Source organism: Corvus kubaryi, unplaced genomic scaffold (genome assembly GCF_017639235.1).
Source record: "Corvus kubaryi isolate FWS band 111438036 unplaced genomic scaffold, C.kubaryi_AGA036_p1.0 133, whole genome shotgun sequence".
Taxonomy (NCBI): Eukaryota; Metazoa; Chordata; class Aves; order Passeriformes; family Corvidae; genus Corvus; species Corvus kubaryi.
The window spans coordinates 10,171,021-10,192,279 of NW_024580667.1; the positions used below are offsets into that span (position 1 = coordinate 10,171,021).

Consider the following 21,259-nt stretch of genomic DNA (forward strand, 5'->3'; position numbering starts at 1 on the left):
ACCTTTACAATCGTGTGTTAGTACACAAAATTCTTTTGAAGAAATTACCATTAAAAATGCTCATTAAATAAAGCAAAAGTCTTTCAAATAAGGTTTTCATGGCATTATAAAACATAATTTTACTAAACCTCAACATAGACATTACTGGGATCTGTGTAACACTGAAAAATAAGGTATTGGAGGAATATCTGTGAAACAAGTATGGGATAAGGGTGGGATATTGGATAGCAAAGGAGTGGGAAATACACGAACTGAACAGTGAAACATGATCTGACAATCTTATTTGTTGCTTGGGGTCTGAAAAATGTATTTGAATTTAAACTTTCTAATGGTTCCTACTTATAAAAAAAGAGTATTTAAAAAATGTGTTCAGATATACCAGGCTGACAACCAACTGACATGCTGTTTATTCCAGTATTATCATGTATCTTAGAGAACCGAGTCCAATGTAAAGAATCCCATGGTTGTTGGGACCCAGAAGAGGAATGCAAGGCTCTTGTGTTTGGTCTGTCTGTGCTGTGCTACACAGAATAGTTGTAGAGAAAGAGCAGAAGAGGGTCCAGATATTCACTCTTTGTCTTTTCTCTTTCTGTTATACAAAGTCAATAGGTTGGAACTGACCTTATAGGTTTAAATCAGTGAAAATGTTGTAAGGCCAATATGAAATCTCTACAGCTGCATATATCTCAGCTAACCTCTCTACTTTAAAATACCAGCACTGTGCAGTGTAGTGTCACTTACTTTGAAGCTGTCTGACATTTTGCATTGTGCAGGTTTTCAGTTGCTTGTAAAACTTTGCCAGCTTTCACAAGTCTGAAATTTTCCCTAAGGGGTGTTGGCCTCAAACTGAATTTTTTTGGAAGATTCCAGACACAGTTTTTTCAGCTGCCTCAGATCAAAATGCAGATTATTTGCCCTTGTAGAGAAAAGAAAAAGAAAGAGAAAAAGAGGAAAAGTAAAGAAAAAGAGGAAAAGAAAAAAGGAAAGAAAGAGAAAAAGAAAAGGAAGAGAGGAGGAAAGGAAAAGAAGGGGGGAAAAAAGGAGGAAAAGAAAAAAGGAAAAAAAGTAAGACAAGGGTTGATTTATTTTTTGTAAATTGAAAAACTAAACTTAAAAAAAGTTGAAAACAGATCTTCTATTTAAACAGCAGGGTGCTCCTTGTGTTGAGCAGGAGTCCCTTGCATCCTGTGGAGAACTGAGAAGTTACTTGTCTGCATTGAAATCTCTGAAATGTCTAGGTTTACAAATATTCAGCAGACTTCTTAGTACTTAGTTGTTAAAGGAAGGCTTTCACAGGCAATTTTATTTCTAGTGCTTCCTGATTAAGTGCTGTGCAAGCTTAAAGGAATTTTTAATTAGGTAGGACAGTTAATTATTTATTCTACATTGGTTGCAGCGGTGGGGGGGGGGTGAGACACGGACGTAAAAAAGATCCATGATTTACTCTATAATTCTGTAAAATCAGATTTAATTTGCCTAATTTGCTCCTGAACCGAAGATAGGCCTAGAATTGTTGGTGAATACGTGTAACGAAGGTGAAAGGACTGGTAAATGTTCAACCTGATACATTGTTGGAAGTCGGCACTGATGGATCTTGAAAAAGAAAGGATAGAGAAGTTTCAAAGTGTTAAGAGTTCCTTTTCTCTTGGCTGATAGAGCTGCAGATGGCCCTGAGGCTTTTCTGCTCTGACTGTATAAGCGCTGTGTTTTGAAATAGGACTGTGCCAGCCCCTCCCTGTTTCTCTAGTAAATCGTTTAACAAGAGAGCAGGACGTTACAAACCAAACCATTACATTGAGGGACCAACCTTCTTTTTGGGGAGACTTTAATGGGACAACACTGATTTTTAGTGTTTGTCAGTTCAAACCTGTGTTATTTGGGCTCTTTCCAGCAAAACTCTTCTGTTGCTACTTTAACTGTACTCCCCTTAAATGGATGGGAGCTGGTGATCTGCTTCTACCTGGAGCAGCTTTCACCAGTCCATAAAGCTGCCAGGTTGCTCTGGAATGTACCAAGAGTCCACTTTCGTGTGATGTTATGTGTCAAAACAGACACCTTCCCCAAAGGCTCAAAATGCTTTCAAAGACAAATGTCAGGTTTTAACTGCAAAAATAAATTCCCAGCATGAACACAGATTGGTAGAACAGCAACAGTGTGAAGTAGCAAGGAATTTAAAGAAGGAATTAAGCTTTCAAAAAAATGAAAGTAATTTAAGACCTCGGTTTCCAAAACAAAGCACAAGCTCACCTTCAAGTGCATAATGGTCCCAGCAGTGTTAACAGGAAAATTTGTGTGCCTGAAGCACACAAGCACATGGTTTGCAGGCTGTACCAGTGTTTGCTGGGCTGAGGTGTTTAATGTGTGCTAACAGACAACGAGGCAAGAGGCAAGGAGCCAAAACCATATGGAGAATATGTGAATGCTTGTGATTGCTGTGGAAGGACTAATTACATCTCCATATCTCTTTCTGGTGTGAAGTATGGCGCCATGTTAGATTTTGAAAGGATTAAGTTGTATACAATTACTGCCAAAGCAATAAATGAGAGACAATTTAAAGAAATAAAAATACTTGTTGCTAAACTTTGATATCAACAGCATTTTGGCTGTAGCCAAGAAAAAGCACAAAACGTTATTCTATTTTTGTATGCCCAGTGCTAATCGCCAAGGTTAAAAAAAGCTGCTTTAGTGCAAACTTGCAAAAGCTGAGACTTTGTTGTGTGGTAGTTAGGATGATGTTGCAAACAAAGTATTTTGAGATACATAATAGATTACCTAATGAAATAGATGATTAAGCAAAACCAGGAAGAGAAATGAGTTCACAGAACCTTAAGGCGCGTTTGCAGGAGAAAACACTCTTCAGGTCTTCATTGAACACCAAATAAACCAAAATAACTAAACATAGAAAAGTGTAATTTTTGGTAGGGAAAGGGGCTTTCTAAATAACATTATGAATCTAGTCTAGTATGTTGGATTTCTTTACAAATGCCCACACAGAGGCAAAAAGGGAGAGCTGGTGCCCTGATTCATTTGAATCCTTAGGATTGTGTAACATGAGACTTAATTGAGTCTTGATTTTTTTTTCCCCAACTGTACTGAAATATTCAAAAAAGTATACTAGGCTTTAGAAATAAACTGTTTGAACTGGAAAGTTGGTGTTTTATAAATACATAGCCTGCAATTTCTTAATGAAGCCTTCCTCAACACAAGTAAATATGTATATAACATTACTGCAACTAAAATATTTCAACAGTTTTCATATGTGTTTGAGCACAGTGTTCTAGTTCCTTGTTTTATAAAAGACATTGAAGGATATGTATTTATTTAAATATTTGAGGTAATTGCTTGAACAAGATGTTTCTTCCTTGGTAACAAAATTCTCTTGCTTGTTCTCTCTTCATTGCATATATAGTGCCCATGTTAGGAGACTTGTTTGTTTGGCTTTGAATCCTTTCGGGGTAAGAAAGGAGAACTTATTTACATACTTGTATCACTTATATACAGTTTTCAACTGTTACAGCTGTTCTGTTATTCACCATATACCCAAGTCTCTGTAAAAATGCTTATTCTACCTGGGTTTAGTCTGGGAAGGTATAAAACGAGCACTTTTACTACACCACTGCGATGGACTGGAGAGGTATGGAACATCTGATGAGCATGTACAGATTGTAGCTTTACAGAAACAAAAGCAGCTACACAAAGCCAGAGCACATTAGTAATTTTAGCACTATGGTAAGTGAACATAGTAAACATCAGCCGTTAAGCCAACTCTGCCAAAAGAATTGTGGTAATGGAAGAACTGATGAGTGAGGAGTGGTGTCCACAGGCTCTGGTGATGTCAGTAAAAGGCAAGAGGTGTTGTGGATGTACATGGGCCGTGCCACGGCCAGGTGGGGGTGAGGGCTGGGAACCAGCAGTCGGTGCTCTGGGGCGGCGGTGTGATTAAGGGAGGGCAGGTGTTTGAAACTTTATAAATGTTTAGCCCCAGCCTGGCAGCAAGAAGTGACCCAGAACGGCAGGAGCGGCGGAGCTGGGACTTTACACTGGCAGAAGCACTGATGGGAAACGGGGCCGGGGCAGAAGTTTAAACCTTTCCTGCAGGCAGTGTGGAGGCTCATCCACATGACTCCGCGTGGAACAACAGTAGGAACCCCTTCTGCAGCAGTGAGCTAGAAGGAAACACTTTTGAAAGTGCTACAAAACAAGTGCAATAAAAACGTAATTTTAAAATGATTTTGGATTTCATATATACTAGGACCAAATCAGCAAAGGTGTTAACCGAAAGTTTGTTCTTCACCCTTTCAGAACAAAATCTGGTATTTGGCTGGAAATGGCATTTCCCAAATCACGCGGAAGTCTCAGAAATAACTACTGACACCACACTTCAACTTTGTACCACTGCACAAAATACCTACATCTTTGTGTTAAAGCAGCACAATGTATTCATCATGCTGCCTTCCTAAATACTGAAGTAATGCATGGTAGAGCCAAAGTGGTTAAAGGACCATTATCTTTCTGCCTTTGTAAGTATGATTACAAATCAACTTTTCCTAAATCCTCTTCTTTTAGAAGTGTACAGTGCAACAATTTTTGTTGAGTCTAAGCCTACCCATCCTTTGAAATACTGTATCTTTCTTGGTATTTTATAGCTGTTTCTTCAAAGAATGAACCTCAATAAGCATCATGCAGAAGTATAAGCTCTTCGTTTTATCTCTTTATCACAGAATTACTCTTTTTTAGTTTCTGCTCAGCCATTTACTGATAATTTTCTGCTGAGGTACTGTTATTTATATGCAACACTGTTAAGTAGTGTGTGTATGTACTAATGCCTTAGAGAAAACTTCAGTATTAATTAAGATGATTACTCTTCCCACATTTTCATGAAACCAGGGCCTTGAAAGCCAATGTTGATAAAAACAAAGAATAAAAGCAGACTCAGTAGTAGCTGTTAACTTGTGCTGGTCTGGTAGGTTTCTTAGATGCCACAAGCCTTCTGTGAAATATTTATCGAGGCGTTACTCATTGCTCCCAATAGCAAGGTCTCACTATACTGGCACTCCCCTCAAATCGGGTTCCGACGGATTATGGAAGAGGTGCAGTGAGTGATGTGTCAGTGCTGGTGCCACCCTCTGTGCCCTGCTCTCCGGCTACTGCTCCAGAAGTGGTACGTGTGACACCTGGCTACCATACCCTGGCTACCCAACCCCTTTGAAATGCAAATACACACCTCTGTTCAGGTAGCTGAATATGACCTACAAAGGGTAAAAAAGTAAAAAAAATCATCACTGAAGCAAATCCTCAGTAAAGTGAGAGAGCTCACAATGCATCTATCCCTACAGTGATCCTGGCCAAGAAAATCAAAATAATTTTCAACTTCCTTAGCTGTACATATTGCTTTCTTTTGTCCTTCACCATCTCAGCATCACAGTTCAGTGACTGAGGAGGGGGTGGTACAGACACATCAGCACGCAATGTATTTGCACGTACACTGTTCACACTTGGCTTTCCAATGCTGCAGACACATGTTCCACATGTTTAGCAGTCTCAAAATCCCACTACTCATCACTCATGGCAGCAGTGAAAGTTTTCCATTAGAGGAAATTTAACATTTCACAAAAACATTTAACATGTAACAAAAAAAGAACTCAGTATATAATGTGCCTCCCAGGCCCTCTTCCTGGTGTGACAGGATATACAGCACAGTGTAGAAAGAGGCGAGTCTTGTGAGAGTCTCACTCTGCCTGCAAGAGCCACTGGGAAAGCAGGTTGATGCACAACTTTGGCAAGATTATGGCACTGATGTTCTTTCAACTGCAGATCAAGAGAATAATCTCCAGAATATCTGAATGCCTAAAAACGTCTATGGGTGCTTAACCAGTCTCTCAGAAGTGTTTCAGCATATGGTTCATTAGGACCATGGGTGCAGTGCACTGATAAAGGACTCGGCCCTAAATTTCACCCTGGCGCTGGTGGCATCCAAGCACTCTGCTGTAGCTTACGCTCTCTTTTGTGCTCACCCTCGCGCTCCCAGACTAGGTGAGGCTTAAGTTTATCCAAGGTCCTAGAATTCACAGTTACAGAAAAGAGCTGCCAAAGCATGAAAGATGCAGTCCTTGAAACAGACACATTGATTGATCAAGTACATGGAGAGTCAGAGAGAACTACAGCTGACTCTTGCTTTTAAAATGGAAAAGCACGATACAAAAATTAATGTATTTACACTCAACACCATGTGAGGTAGTACTTTACAAATGGAAAAACTGAGTACAGGAGTGTAGGCATAATAAGGGAACATGGAATACAGTACAATATGAGGAACAAAATGCAAGCTGTTTCATCAAAGTCCAGTTTGATGAAATCAAAACCATATTTACCTTTAGAAAGCCCTTGAAGACACTAAAACCAAAAACAAGCTTTGAAAACACACACAGTACTTTGCACCAAAATATGTTAAGTAGCACAACTTGCTAAATAGTCTAATATATAAAATAGCTAGAACTATGTATATTAGTACAGTTGAAGAAGTGAGAGTGAAATCTAAATGGATTAAAGTAGTAGCACCCTACAGTAAGTTTATTACATTATGTTTTTTCCTGAGGCATGTGATTCAGAGTACCTAAGCAAAACTGGTTTTACACCTTTCTTCCTCATCCTATTCACAATTCTACCACCGTTACTCTGCCCCCACCCCAAATCATTCCTTTTTACAGCCTTTTCCAGATATTTTATATTTGCTTAATGTAATTTTGAAGTAGTTTACTCCTACTGTATAAAGAACTCCCAGGTCACCCACACAGAGTTCCATGATGACAAAGTTACATTTCAAATTAATCACATTCTTTTCATAAACCCATACTAAAATAGGCCAAAACCAGTACTGCCAGTTCAGATCCAGTTTACTTGTAGTTTTTCTTTGGGGGTTTAAGGAAACATGTAGTAATATCAGAAATGACAAATTTAAGTCAGTTAACATTGCCATCCTAATTACAAAGTGTAATACTTTAGAATCCTAAAATCAGAACCATAGAAAGAAAGGAATAAAGTTTTTTGTTGTAAACTGCTGTCTAGACAAAACAAACTGTTGTGCAGAAAACGTACTAGTCTTCCAAGAAGAGTTTGGTTGCTTGCTTTTAATTCTTGTACAACGATCACTGCAGTCTTTTGTTACTCAGAAAAACTGTATGAATTAATGAAAATAAGCAATATTTTATTTCAATACCAGATTTATGGTTTGTGTGTTACACTGGGGCTGGTTTTATTTACTGATATTAAACAGATATGTCTGAAACACAAAGTAACATAAATTAGACATGCCATGAGACATGTACAATTAATTTCTCCTAAAATGTGGATAATTCAACCCACTTCTTTGTCAATTCTTTTACACTTTTAATGGTGACAGTGACTAGTATTTTAGTAAGAGGGTAAAATTCAATAAAACATACGAGGACAGCCATACAACTCAAAGATACTGTTTGCACAGCTTCCAACTCCACTGTGAAAATACACCCCCTCCAAAATAGAAATAGGCACTTCATCTTTAAAAATGAAGCCCTCTTATGTTCTTCAGTCATCATCAACAGTTGGCTTGATTGTCACTCCTCTTCTGATCTGACCCCAACCAATTAAACTGCAAAAAGAAAAGGTTTATATTACTTTTAATAGTAGTCAGAAATATCCTGTGTAAGTGAACATCCTTCTGTCCTTTGTATGCCTTCAGTTCTTACATTTTGAATTTTCTACACTTATCTCCCACCCAAAACATCCTACAGGAACTAAACCTGCTTAGTGGAAACACAGAATAGAAAAGGGAGAAGGACAGAGGACATTTGTAACCAGCTAAGGGTGTACTGAAGAGTAAGCTGAAAATCTGAAAGTATTGTAACTTATGTTGTACTGGTGCATGGTAGATCTATTCACAGCTGGATCTCTTTCACCTGTGTCTGAAGTACTGCATTACTTTAAAGCAGAAATGAAAGGAGTTCAGTAGGAGTACAAATAGCTGTAACTCTCAACGAACAGGTAGCCTGTGACGGTAACTCAACTCTTGGGTAAGTGCTGCTATTTATATTCAGAAAAATGAAGGCCTTTTTTACAGGCCACTATTGCCTCAGAAAAATATGCTTGTAAAAAGAAATTCAGAATACATCCATTTCCACAGTCAGCAGGCATTTCATATTATTAATAAGACTGTGTTCAAAACCTTTCCAATTTCTGGTGAGGAACCACACATGCATCTCAATTTACCTTGCTAAGCAGTAGAGCTTGTCTTGGGACACCAAAAAAGGACCTGAAGGTTATTAGATCAGCACTTCCCACTTTTTAGTACCATACCCATAGGGCATAATTTGACCATCTTTGAATTCACTGATCCTTGGAATCACTGGTGTACCCCATTTGCTGTTTAGCCTCTCTCTATGCATCTGTATATTTCCTTTTTATTTTATACCTCTTTTTAGTCTTGCTTTATGAACTTCTGTATTTTCAAGACTCCTTTGTCTCACACTGCAAGTTCCTTTTCACAATACAAACTGTATATTATCTTTACTCCAATTAGATTTTATTATGCTGCTTTTCCCAGTTTGCCTTCTTTCCCTTTTCTCAACTTCCAGTTTCCTTACATTGTCTTTATCTTTTTAATACAGCGTGGGAATCAATTTTTCAATAATTATCTTTACAGCAGGCTGCCCCTATTTTCCCACCTCATAATCCAGAGACAGGTGGTCTTTTTGGGCACTATTTGGTCAAGTTTTTTTAACTGGGAAGGAATCTACAGAGGCAACAAAAGACACATTACAATTTGCACAGGCTATCAGTTTACAGCCTAAAAAAAAAAAAAAAACCCAAAACATAATTTCTATATACTTTCTCCTCTTCCTTATGTTTTACCTGACTTAATTTGAATCCTGCCTTTTTTTTTCCTCCTGTTCAAGACATGTTATCTTTTGTCTTGGCTTTTTTTTTTTTTTTTGGAGAATAATCTCTTCCCTAATTTGTCATCTTGCTCTGAGACAGCAAGCACTAAATTCCTGTCTACATTTTCTTGTCATCTGAAAAAGAAACATGCATCCATGGATATTTAAAGCTTGGTTCCTTTCCATACAGTACAGACTTCTTGTAAAAATGGCTGTGCTCTCTCATACTACAACGGCTGTGCAGAGCCAACAAATCTAAACACTCTTTATGTTCTTATCAATCCAGTCTTATGAAACACGCGACAGGTACAGTATATGTAATCACCTAAAGAGACTCTGGCACTACGATAAAATGAACCACCAACCAATTCCATTCATCATTTTCAGCCTCCAGATGCTTCTGTGCAGTCAGACATTTTGTATTTGTAATTTGATTGGGTTAATCCAGTTGATACTTTATTCTTTCCTCTGTGCTTGTAGTACATAAAACACTCGAACATCCCTCCTGTGTTCCCCTGCTGTTACTTCCAGGTTGCACTGGAGATCACATGCAGCTCCACGGGTAGAACACAATTGAGGTGTGCATAAAGACAGGTTTTGGCTTAGTATTTTCAGAATTTCCCAACCCCTCTGCCAAGATTCCCTACTGAGCCCAATTTACAGCTTGGCAGTTTGGGCAACAAACCATGAACCTCAGGTGTTTCCTTGTCTGTTAATTAATAGGTACCCTCCCAACCATAGTGTTTGTTTACAAAAGAGGGTAGCAATGAAATTAAGCATTCCACAAAACTATGGTGCCAATGAGATAGGGGAATCCAGAAGAATTTTTAAGACAGACATATACCTACCTATTCTAGTACAAAATCAGATCCATGTATTTCTTTGTTAACAATGTAGCAACCAGGTACTCCACCAACTTTTCATCAACTTACCGCCAGTGTTTCTCAACTCTTCGACTCAGAGCAATTTTTTCTCCCACTTCTGTGCATACAGGGTTAGTTAGCACAATCTTCCCTAAATCAGCCTTTACAGCACTGACTCTCCCTCCAGTAGATAAGGATCCTATGTTTACCATTAGAACTTCATTCTTCGATAATTTTTGCACCTGAAGACAGACATACAGAACTCTGAAACATAAGCTTTAGTACTACAACAAAAATAGCACAGACAGTACCAAGTATCTTCTTGCCACAAGAAAAGGTATAGCTGAGAAATACTGTAAATACAGACACACAAACTATGGGCAGCAGTGTCAGTAGATAAAAGTTTTATATGCAAAAGGACAAATACATAAAGATGTTGTACATGTAGTTTTGACGTTCTTGGTATGATGTACTTGGGATTTCTCTACATTTTCTATATACTGATGATTTCACGTAACGTGTTAGAAACAAACAGTCAGAGACACATTGTTACAAACTGTGATGTTATACAGATTATTTACAAGAATATTCTTGTATTCTCATTTCCCTTATACCTACATACAAAAAAAAATCAAAAATAGTTCATTTCACAGGATCAGAGAGCATTGAAGCACTTTACTTACTGTTGCATGAAGCAGCTTATAGATTTAAATGCTAACAGGGGAAATCTTTTAGTTGATTTGTGTAAAACAGATCGTGTTACACAAACTGTTTACCGTTAATGTCTGCGTTGTGCCTCAAGTTCACTCTCTTTTCAACTAGAGTATTTCAAAAATACTTTAAGAAGTTCTGCAGTGAAAAAAATCTACAAAAAGCATGTCAGTAGGAAGCAGATCAGTACCACTGTAAAACTAATTATTGCACAAATGAATAGGATGATAACAAAACACAACTACCATCATGTTTAGAAAAATACCTAACCTGACACATAAATCCTGTATGCTACTTTAAACTACTCTGATATGAATTTCTACTGCTCTAAAAAGCATTCTTCTGCAGGATTAAACAAGGAGATAAGTTTTGTGACAAGCTTATATCAACAGGGAGACAAAATTTCTACATACGATCAAAGAAATATATTCATTACTGCAACTTTGCACAGGAAGCAAAATCAGGAAAAACAAAAGAAGGGGCACAGACCTTTGCGGCTTTCTTGTCTCCTTCAGTGCGCACACCTAAGAGTCGTCTCAGCAAGAAGTAGGAAATTTCTAGCTCTGTAAATATTTCTGGCAGTGCCCCAACTGCACCAAGAACTTGGCCCACCATGCGGTCAGCTCGGCACAAAGTGGGATCAATCTTAGTGCCAACACCTACAACACAACAAGGGAAGTCGCAAGGAGTAACTGGAAGGTAGCTGTCATTTTCATGTGCTAAAATATTTGAAGATGATCTAAAAAACCAGGGAATGTACTGGGAATTCCCTATTACCTGGACAGCACTTTCAAACTGTCAGCAAGACTGTGAGCTGTCTAAACAAATGAAGAAATATTCTACTGTTAAAGCTGGTACAATGAACAGTGCAAGTTGATCTGCATTGGCCAGTGACATTCAGGAAAATTATTTATGCCTTAAATATCCATTTTTCACACCAACCCTGTCTCTCTCTACATATATGAATTACCTAAAATTTCTCACTGTATTTTTGTTAATTACATTGAAATTTGTTGCTGAATGAAGACAACTGTTTTCAATAAGCATGAAGAAATAAATCTTTTCATAAGATTCTTACCTATAAGGCCTCCTGGAGCAGCATATTGTAGATCGTTGTGTTCAGCAAAGAGTGACACAATTTTGGAAAAGATTGGCTTGCACATGAGTTTTCCTTCACTGTCCTTGGATACAATACCAGGGCGCACCTCAATTTCCTGGCCCACCTAATTACAAAAGTGATTAACTGGTTATTTCACAGGAACATGAAGCTGACTAGTCACAGATAAGACTTGTATATCCCAAGATCTACTTCTTACACAAGTCTTTGGTTCTGGGCTACTGCAGATTGTAGGATTTCTGTTGCACCATTTGCTGCAAATTGAACAATACTTGCGGCAAATGTAACAACTGATTTTTCTTTTCAATACAGTTTGTAAAACTGCTTTAGCAAACGATCTTTATCAGCAATAATTCCAACATCTAAATTTCAATTTATTTTTTAAACACAACATTTCATTTAGAAATATTTCAGCACTGAGAAAAATTGACTTAATTCAATCAGTGTAACCGATCGACATCAATACACTGCAAACCAAAGAAAGTACAAGCCGTACAAATGTTCTGAGACATAGTTTGCTCTCCAGCCTAGCAGAACAACTTTTAAAGTTTCCATCTACTGCTGGTAAGCAAGGACAATAAAAAAATGAAAATACATAGAATACTTAAATGGGGAAGTAGGACCTGTGAGAACCCACAGACACTTCCAAGGTGCTTTTAAAATTCTTTTGCTCTCCTCTTCCCCACAATAATTCAGCAAGTCCAACTGGTAGGACAGGAAAAAAAATAGCTCCTTCCATTTTTTTAAGGCACTAAATCTGTTATCATTATTAGCAAAAGTTAGGACTACAATAATATATTTAAAAAATTGAAATCAGTGCTTCTTGTTCTGGTATTTTGAAACTGTCAACTAAAAATGAAGTACAGACAGAAAGGGTAAGTGCCATCTGACTGTATTCAAGTTTTAAAAAAAATCAATTATATAATAGATATATTTTGTAGAAAGCATAGAAAAACTCTACTCATTGTCATTAAAAATTTCCAGTTAAGAAAGAGAAAGGGTTACCTTTAAAACACCCTTTAGAATACTGCCACCAGCTACACCTCCCTTAAGGTCATCAACTTCACAGCCAGGCTTGTTGACATCAAAAGATCTAATTACTGAAGAGACCATAACCAGGTTTATATTTAATATCAGATTTTTAAACAGTGTCTTTTGTTAGCAACTTTGACTGCTTTTCTGGCCTTATGAAAAGTATACACACATTTATAAATATTACAAAAACAGAACAATCAATATTTTATTCCAAATTTTTAGGCAGACTGTTGATTTTATTCTCAAAACCATTTAAACTGCTCATATATATAAATGTTTCTTATGACTTTTTCTGCAGAGCAGAAAGTAACTTAAAGATCTGTATCTGAAAAAGAAAGCAATGATCAACCATTTTATAAAACTCCTTCAATATTCACAATGTTAATCGTGAATACTAGAACTTTGTTTTAATGTATTCATAGTTAAATACTGTAACCTTGATGTAACGTGGCCAATTTTTATGCATTTATGCAGTGTAGGACTCTCTTGGATTATTTGAAAAAAAGGCAAACAAATTAATTCATTGTAGGAACTGCATTTCACAATATGCTGGACAAGAACTGAGACTTTGACAATTATAACCAGGAAACAGGAGACTAACACAAAACATCTAACCAAGCTACCCAAAATATTTCCATGGAAATAATATAATTTTCAAATTCATCAGTTGGTCAATATTTTGTTAAATCAAAACTATATTCATAGCAACTAAAGGGATTTTTTTAAGACACAGACAATTTCTCACTTTTATTGCATTTTAGTGCTGTCATATGCACAAAATATACACAAAACCAACAGCAATTAGCAGTGAACAAATAATACAGCTCTCAGAAAACATGTAAGTTTTAAAATAAGAGTGTTCTAAATACTCCTTTTAAACCCACCTCTGTTTAGGGCACCCAGCATGTGCTAGGCACATTCTAAAAATGTTTGGCCACAGACACCCAGGCCTGAGCACTTACATACCAATAAGCCTTGGTTCAGATGTGAAGTCTCGCAAAGGGACTGGGATTTTCTTCACTATGTATTCACAAACCACCTCAATGTTGTATTTCAACTGTGCTGAGATTGGAATTATTGGAGCTCCTTCTGCAACTGTACCTAAAACAAAATCAAGTTCAACAGTAAGCCTTTATAAGAGTACAATATGACCAAATGTTCTGTCCTTGTTAAAAACACTAATGAATTTCATGGCACGTTCTGTGTGTATCTCCCAAAGCAGTTTCAGAGCATTTATCCTTCCCTTCAACACTTTAGCTCAAATCAGCCACACCTACTTTTCAAGGCATTCTGAAAATGTGCAAGATAATCTTCCACTCCAAGGGAGAATTCACTTCCTACACTGTGATCAGAAGTATTTTTAAGATTTCCTAAGAGAGATCAATATTCCAGTTACATCAGTATCAATTTTACAGTCAGATTTCTTTATGACAAACTAAATTTCCTGTTAATGATTTCTGTTTTTCAAATTTTGCAATACAAATACATATTTTAGAAAAATCCTAATTTTACAGAAGAATGCATTTACTGATCTAGGTTTGTTAGACATCATTAGTTTTAATTTCATCTATGTTTCTTGTGATTGCTTCAGTTCTCAAACTCCAAATTTACACATCAAGCCACTCTGACAGAGTTGTTATGAACAGCTTCTGCAAGGCAACAATTATGAATTACAAAAAAAAGAAAAAAAACAAAAGACTCATTGGCTACTTTTGATGGTGACAATCTAGCTCTGCAGCTTGTCACACACCCCACCTACTGCAGATAAACAGGGATAACAGTGGAAGCTCCTGGGAAAGATAAAACTCAAAGCACGCTAAAGGTGAGCAGAACGTTACAGAGTAGGATAACACTGCCCAAACGGGATTTACACACAGATGAAAGAGCAATCTTTTGTCATTAGATAAAAAAAAAAAAAAAAAGTATTTATACCTACAAGATGCCCCTAATGCGTACAGCTTCCTTCTCTCCTGCACTCCAGTAAAATCACAGTGAAATCTCTACCAAAGAAGCAATCCAGGAAGAAATCACAAATCCACTGAAAGCTACTAAGTAAGAGCCATTGTTACTAGTTTTACATCCAGAGCTCTGACCCAGAGCCATAACATTATTGCATGCAGTCTGCAACAGGCAAGAAACACAACTCCCGGGGTCTAAATTTCACATTAACAGACCATATCCACCAGCATTGTCTAAGAGAAGCTTTTCTATGAACATATAGAAAATCACTCTCAACACTGAATTTCCACCACTAACTGGACTTCTGCTCTTGCAAACTTACCTTGTACAAATGCAAGAATCTGTTCATACTGTTCTTTAGCCTGGCTCTCCTTCACCAAGTCAATCTTATTCTGTAGAATCAAAATGTGCTTCAGTTTCATGATTTCTATAGCAGCTAGATGTTCTGAGGTCTGAGGTTGAGGGCATGACTCATTACCAGCTGAAAGAAGAGAAGTAACTAGAATATAGAAACTATAAAGATGGACAAAACTCCTACAGTTAAGACATCTACTTCCATCCACTATCATTATGTAAAAAAAAAAAGAAAAGACACTTGTCTCTCAGTAACCTACAGGTGAAGCAACCAAGTCAATAAGCACCTATTCTCCCTCACAACTGCTGGCTGTAGCCTCCACACAATGCAGGACAGATGAGAGGCTACCAGAGAGGTTCCCCCATTCAACCTGCTCCCACCTAAAATATCCAAAGATACCAAGACCTAACTTGATCTACTCCATCCTTTAGCTCTTCAGATATTTCAGTGCTGACAGTAGCGTAATAGACAAATCACCTTTCAAGAAATATCGCAACATTTTCTTATCAGTAAAGTCATAAAAATACCAAGATCCCCAAACTCTGTTATACTATAATTCTATCAAGTATGTGAATAGGGCTGCTATCAGTATAGTTTAGATTTCAGCCATCTAAGAAGCCAGCTTTGACTGATGGGCCATTATGGTGGTTAATCTTGCTTGAAGTTTGGTCTATCACACTTTCTAGAGATAAACAGGCAGAAGAAATGACAGCTCATCATTTATCTCAGACTTTAAATTACAGTATCTGAAGCCGTTTTTTTTCTTTTGCTGACATATCCTATCAAGGTAAGATAATTGCTATGTATCACTACAGAGCACTATAATGTTCTATACATATATAAAAATTAGTTTTACTCACTTCCTGTTGCTGGCAAACCAGAACAAAATCTGTCTGGATTAAATTAAATCTCCTGTATTTAAATTTTGTCCATATTTATCTGGGTTTACTGTTTGTACTGTTGTTTGTGAACTCTACTGTATGGCAAAGACTACATGCATATTTAAAGGAAACTGAGCCTTCAGAGAAACTCCAAACGTACTTGTAGCTAATCTGTTTCCATAAAGTGATAAAAATTTTACAGTACTATAGTACTACAAGGTTTCACGTTACCTATCTTCTGTCAATGGGGCCAGCTACCAGACTAGTGAGTATGGATACCTGTGCTTAAAACAAGCCACCTTGTTAGAGTACACTGCCACTTTAGCATGACTTGATTTTCTTTAGCACGACTTTATTTTCTTTAGCACATCTCAAAAGCATTCACTTGTTTAAATTGCTCACCACCTCCCAGGAGATTTTAAAGCCCACATAAAGTTGCTTCATGACACTACAAAATGGAGCTCTGTTTTTGGGTAGCAATTGTTACCTATCAGCAGTAAAGCTGCATCCATTACTGCTGCACCGTTCAACATAGTAGCCATCAAAATATCGTGCCCAGGACAATCCACAAAAGAGACATGCCTGTTGTAGGAGAATGTGAAAGAGAAATCCAAAAGCCCATTATCAACAATTCCTCTGACTGATTAATGTCAGTGATTAGGCAGAGTAAGTTAAAAGTATCCTTAAAATAGATAAACATTTTGAGACAGATGCTGAAAAGCAGTATCTTAAAAATATTTTCAAAAAACTTCTAAAAGAACACAAATGCTACTGAACAGCTACTGAATACTTTTTCTGAGTTTTAAGATTTAATACCACATATCCACATTAAGTTCCTCTTAAATATTTCACCAATTTACTTGTAAATTAGATTAGAGTTAAATGCACTGGAATAAAAACCCGAAATCAAACCAACCTACCACCACTAACCCAAACCCAACACACCAAATGGGATTTCTCTTATCTCTTTTAAAAGGTATCTCCCATTCTCCAATTTTAGGAAATTATCCATCTTTAATTAAATGGTTATAACTGCACTTCAAAGATTTGTCTACAGAGATGCTGTTACATTTCCAACCTTATGATTTTATTGTTTAGACCAATATTCTATTCACTATATTCTTTCCTGAACCTATCCAGTGAAGAATCCTCGTTTCAACTGGCAGGCCACCAAAAAGCAAGGGACTGATTTGCTGCTTTGCTGATAATGTTAGAAATCTACTACAAGCAAGTAACAGTAGGATAAAGACTGCAAAGCTTTTAACCAGTTGTTTCACAATGGCTGCCTGCCTGTCACACTCCAACAGAAGTTAATCTTAGTACAAGTGCTCTGCTGGGAATCTGAGAAAAGGAAAGACACGTGGTTACAGCCCCATAAGTATTTCATCATAAGCACAAACTAAGAATCTTGTACAACAGTCTTCATGACTACTCTCATTTGAGCAATCATTGTGCAGACTCATGTAACAACTGCTGTGGTTACTAAGCTTCCATAAAGACTGTGCTACACTTCATCAGAAATCAAGTAAATAAAGAACACTTGGCCTCCAGTGAGAGATCTTATCTCACATTAAGCATCAGGCTTTCATATATTCATTTTAAAAGCTTTGAAAACTCTGCCTTTAGGAAGAAAAAGTTTAACAAAGGTCATCCTCTCAAAAGGAATTTTGAAGATGCGTTTGTAAGGTCCACATTAGTTCTCAATCTGTCTGGTTTAAAATGTACTTATATTAACAGCAGAAATATTTCACTTCGAAGTCCTGCAAGTAGCTGAGGACAGCAGACACAGCTGTGCTGTACCATGGAGTGCTTGTCACCACCAACCACCAAGGAATTCACGAGAGTTTAAACAACATCTTAGCTCAGGGGTGTCCCATCTAAGAACGTGTAGTCTGCCAGAACCCATTCAGCTCAATCCTGTTTTTGTAGAAAGGGAAGTAAGCACAATTTATTCCAGCCATTTAAAGCAGTTACCTGACTAGTTTAAAGTTCCCTTTGGTGCCAGGAATATCTGTAGGGAACTCATCTGGGGTGCTACTTCCACAGGATCGGTAACACTCTGGTCGAGAGCAGCTTGGATCATCCAGCTTGTAAATCTGTGATTTTTTAAAATGGAAAAGTTTTAATTCCTCAAGGGTTAGTTACCTGTAAGCTTACATCCCCACTGAAGTATATTAGCAACATAGGGGCTACATTTACACTAATGACTCACCTTTGCATTAGCATAACCCAGCTTGATTGTGATATTTCTTTCCAGTTCATTTTTAAATCTGACAGTATGAACTCCAGATATAGCTTTGACTACTGTTGACTTTCCATGCGCTACATGACCAATTGTACCTGTGTTTCAAAAGGAAATGTTTGTCAATACATCAATGTTTAATTCCATGCAATGTTCCACTATGATCAACACACAATTACCCCAAATTCTTCACAGCCATTAAGTCCAGAACCCCATCAGAAGGATACATGGAATTTGTAAACATTTTTACTTAAACAAACAAGATCCAAAACTGAGCTCCCAATGGACAGATCTTTACACTCTAATGAAACTCATCCCAATGATTAATTTCAAGGTAAAACAAACATTGCTTTAGCAACTATTCCCTATGCCATTCACCTGTGTTCCTGAAGAAAAAATGGTGCTTTTCCAGTCAAAAGGGCTTGAAAAGTCCCTAAACCTACTATGTAACTGTTTCTGTACAAATTTCTTGGAAGTGTTACCACATAGGCACCATCTGCTACTGCACAAGCACCAAAAGGAGTCACCTTAACGCACCCCTCTTTTTTATAAGTTTGCTTTTACCTATATTAATTGTTGCTTGTCTGCTGATGACTTCTGGTGAAAGAGGCGTCAACTTGGTAACATCCTGTATAAGGGAGATTTTAGAATTTATTCACCTTGTATATAAATGTTTAGAAAGTTAAAAATTTAGAAACTTGAAAATTAACGAGTAGTTCTACTCAGCAAAATCAATTTAGATTATATCCACTCCAGTCTTTTAAACATGTGAAATATGACCAAAAGGGAACCAAGCCCTGCTTGTGAATCAGTACAGGCTACAATTCAAAACCCTGGCTGTAAATCGGCACTGACTGCAAGGTGTTAAAGACAGGAGGAATCAAAACAAAAAACCTCAAAAGAAGCTTCTAACAAAACACCCCAAGCCCTTACCTACCCCCAAACCTAAATTACACGTAACAGGCAAATTCATTTTCAACAGGCTACAGGATGAACTGCACTAATATTTTAAAAACAAAGCTTTGTCAATAAACAGTTGTTTAATTGGTGTAAGGTTCCATTACAGCCAATATATAATTACAACTAACACTTTTGAGTCAGTGGGTCCAGAGGTTTCCCTAGCACCATGGATTTTTATTCTTTTTAATGCCTACTTTTTTCCTCAGCTACTGTTATTGCTACTTCAGGTACCAGACAAAATTTCTGCTGTCCTAAATAGTCTGTTGTGTGAACTTATTGAAAGCCACTGGCAAAATAAAGCACTCACAAATACACCCTATACAGATAAAGAAACAACACTGAGAGAGTTGTTTAGGTTTTTTTAAAGCTGTTTGTCCACATAACGGACAAGTGTTGAAATCCACTGAAATGTTCCCCTGTACAGCCAATTTCCATCCTGCATTGAATTCATATGGATGCGCCACTCAGTTCAAGCAAAGATTCATGATGCCAAAAGAGTCCTTGGTGCAGGACAAGATATAAATGTTTTGCTAGGATACAAATAACACACACATTAAATCACGTATTGTTTACACTGTTACATGAAGGTTCTGTGCACAGTGATCAAACAGATCTGTATAAAAAACGTAAGCTCACTCATTCTGTTCTCAAGTACGACATGAATAAAATGTTCATGTTCAATACAAAACAAATTTTGAACATCCAAGACACACAATTAAATTTATATTTATTGTATATCGAACTTAAAATGACTTCCCAGCGATGGGAATGTGACCTGCAGATGGCACCATGTGGCCGGGCGACCAGAACTTCAGCGTGATGCAACTCCTGCCACCAGGAAAATTCTTCCTGGTGCACACAATTATGCACGCATGAAGTTTTTTCTTCAAGACTGGTATAAGGCTATTGCTCAGCAAGAAGCTCCACTCAGCCATAAGCACTCAAGGGCCGACAGAACAGGCCTTAAAGGTAATTCCTGCTGACACTCCAGTTAGTCCTTTTCCGACTAGGAAACGCCACAACAATGAGAGGAACTAAAGAAACCGTCTCTCCTAGCTGACATGCTCGCCGTAACACAAAGGGAATTCCTGTGCTCAAGCCCGAGGAACATCGAACATGATTACTGTAAAGACAAATAAGCCGTTCCAGTTTGAACACCAGGGACACAGCAACAGGATTTTTGACTATATACATTATATATATACACTTGAATTTGAAATACACATTACATAGACACTTATACTAGCATACAAGTGTAATAAGTGAGGCAGCCAGGCGAGACACTTAACAGGCAAGACTACCACAGCGGGAGACCACTGCAACTGGTTGCAGTGGTAGTTACAGTGGTAGGTAGAACTGGTATTTCTCGGCAGTTGTCAATAGTCAAGAAAATTTTGTTGGCAAACCAAGCAAGACAGGGCTGGTAGCCAAGCCCTCGAGCTTGTTGGAGAAATACAGCGCAAATTCATGGTTCTACTTTGGCAAAGGAAGAGTCTGTAATACCGCAGAACACGGCAAACCTTACACGGGGAAAACTGCACTCACCAGTGAGCCATAAAAGCTTCACTCGCACACGCGGGACACGGACCCACAAGCCTCGCACTCAAAGGCAGGAGAAGCGCCTCGCCCGGGCGTCCCACACCCACCAGGACCGGCAAGACCTGCTCCCTGCGCCGCTGCTCTGCCCCGCGTCCCCCTGCCTCAGCTCGGTCCCAGCGTGCTGAACTCGGCCCCCCGAAGCGCCGCCGCCTCCCGCGCCCCCTCAGCGCGCACCAGCCGTGGTGGGGCCCGGCAGAAGGCTCGGAGCCCCTCGTGCCGCACCCCCCCACTCACCCGCCCACAGCGGCCCGCCCGCTCCCTCCACTCCCTGGGCGCCTCCGCCGAGCCCCGGGAGCCCGATCCCACTCCTGGACGCCCCGCGGGCGGCGCTCACCAAGGTGCCGAGATCCTGCCGGCTGAGGTGCGGCTGCCCCAGAGTCACTCCCGCCTCGTCCCCCGCCATCTTGGCCCGAGAAGGAAGTGAGGAGTCCCACGCGGCCGCCTGACCGCCGGCTCCGCTCGGCACCGCCGCTGCCGGCCCGCAGCCTCTGGCACCCTCCGGCCCACAGCGCGGCACCGGCCGGCCCGGGGGCGGACACCGAGCTCAAGGAGAAACGGCGATTAGCGCGGGGAGGCCACCATCGGCCCCGCAGCGGGGCGGCCGCGAGTCAGGCGCACCGCGGGG

General features: G+C 38.7%; 1 protein-coding gene and 1 long non-coding RNA gene across 2 annotated transcripts; one reads left to right on the forward strand and one right to left on the reverse strand.

Annotated features, from left to right (window-relative positions):
• The first annotated feature begins 1,386 nt into the window (after window positions 1–1,386).
• On the forward strand, window positions 1,387–7,422 carry LOC121668333. Its single transcript, XR_006017346.1, has 2 exons — window positions 1,387–4,520; window positions 5,033–7,422. It is a non-coding gene; the product is annotated as an uncharacterized LOC121668333 (long non-coding RNA).
• EIF2S3 (eukaryotic translation initiation factor 2 subunit gamma) lies at window positions 6,876–21,075 on the reverse strand. Its single transcript, XM_042036018.1, has 12 exons — window positions 20,969–21,075; window positions 18,640–18,703; window positions 18,046–18,173; window positions 17,808–17,929; window positions 16,321–16,415; window positions 14,920–15,078; window positions 13,605–13,739; window positions 12,609–12,703; window positions 11,565–11,709; window positions 10,976–11,145; window positions 9,845–10,017; window positions 6,876–7,627 (listed from the first exon to the last, which is right to left on the reverse strand). The coding sequence occupies exons 1-12, from the start codon at window positions 21,035–21,037 to the stop codon at window positions 7,564–7,566; spliced, it is 1,419 nt and encodes a 472-aa protein (XP_041891952.1). The 5' UTR covers window positions 21,038–21,075; the 3' UTR covers window positions 6,876–7,563.
• Between the last annotated feature and the right edge of the window lie 184 nt (window positions 21,076–21,259).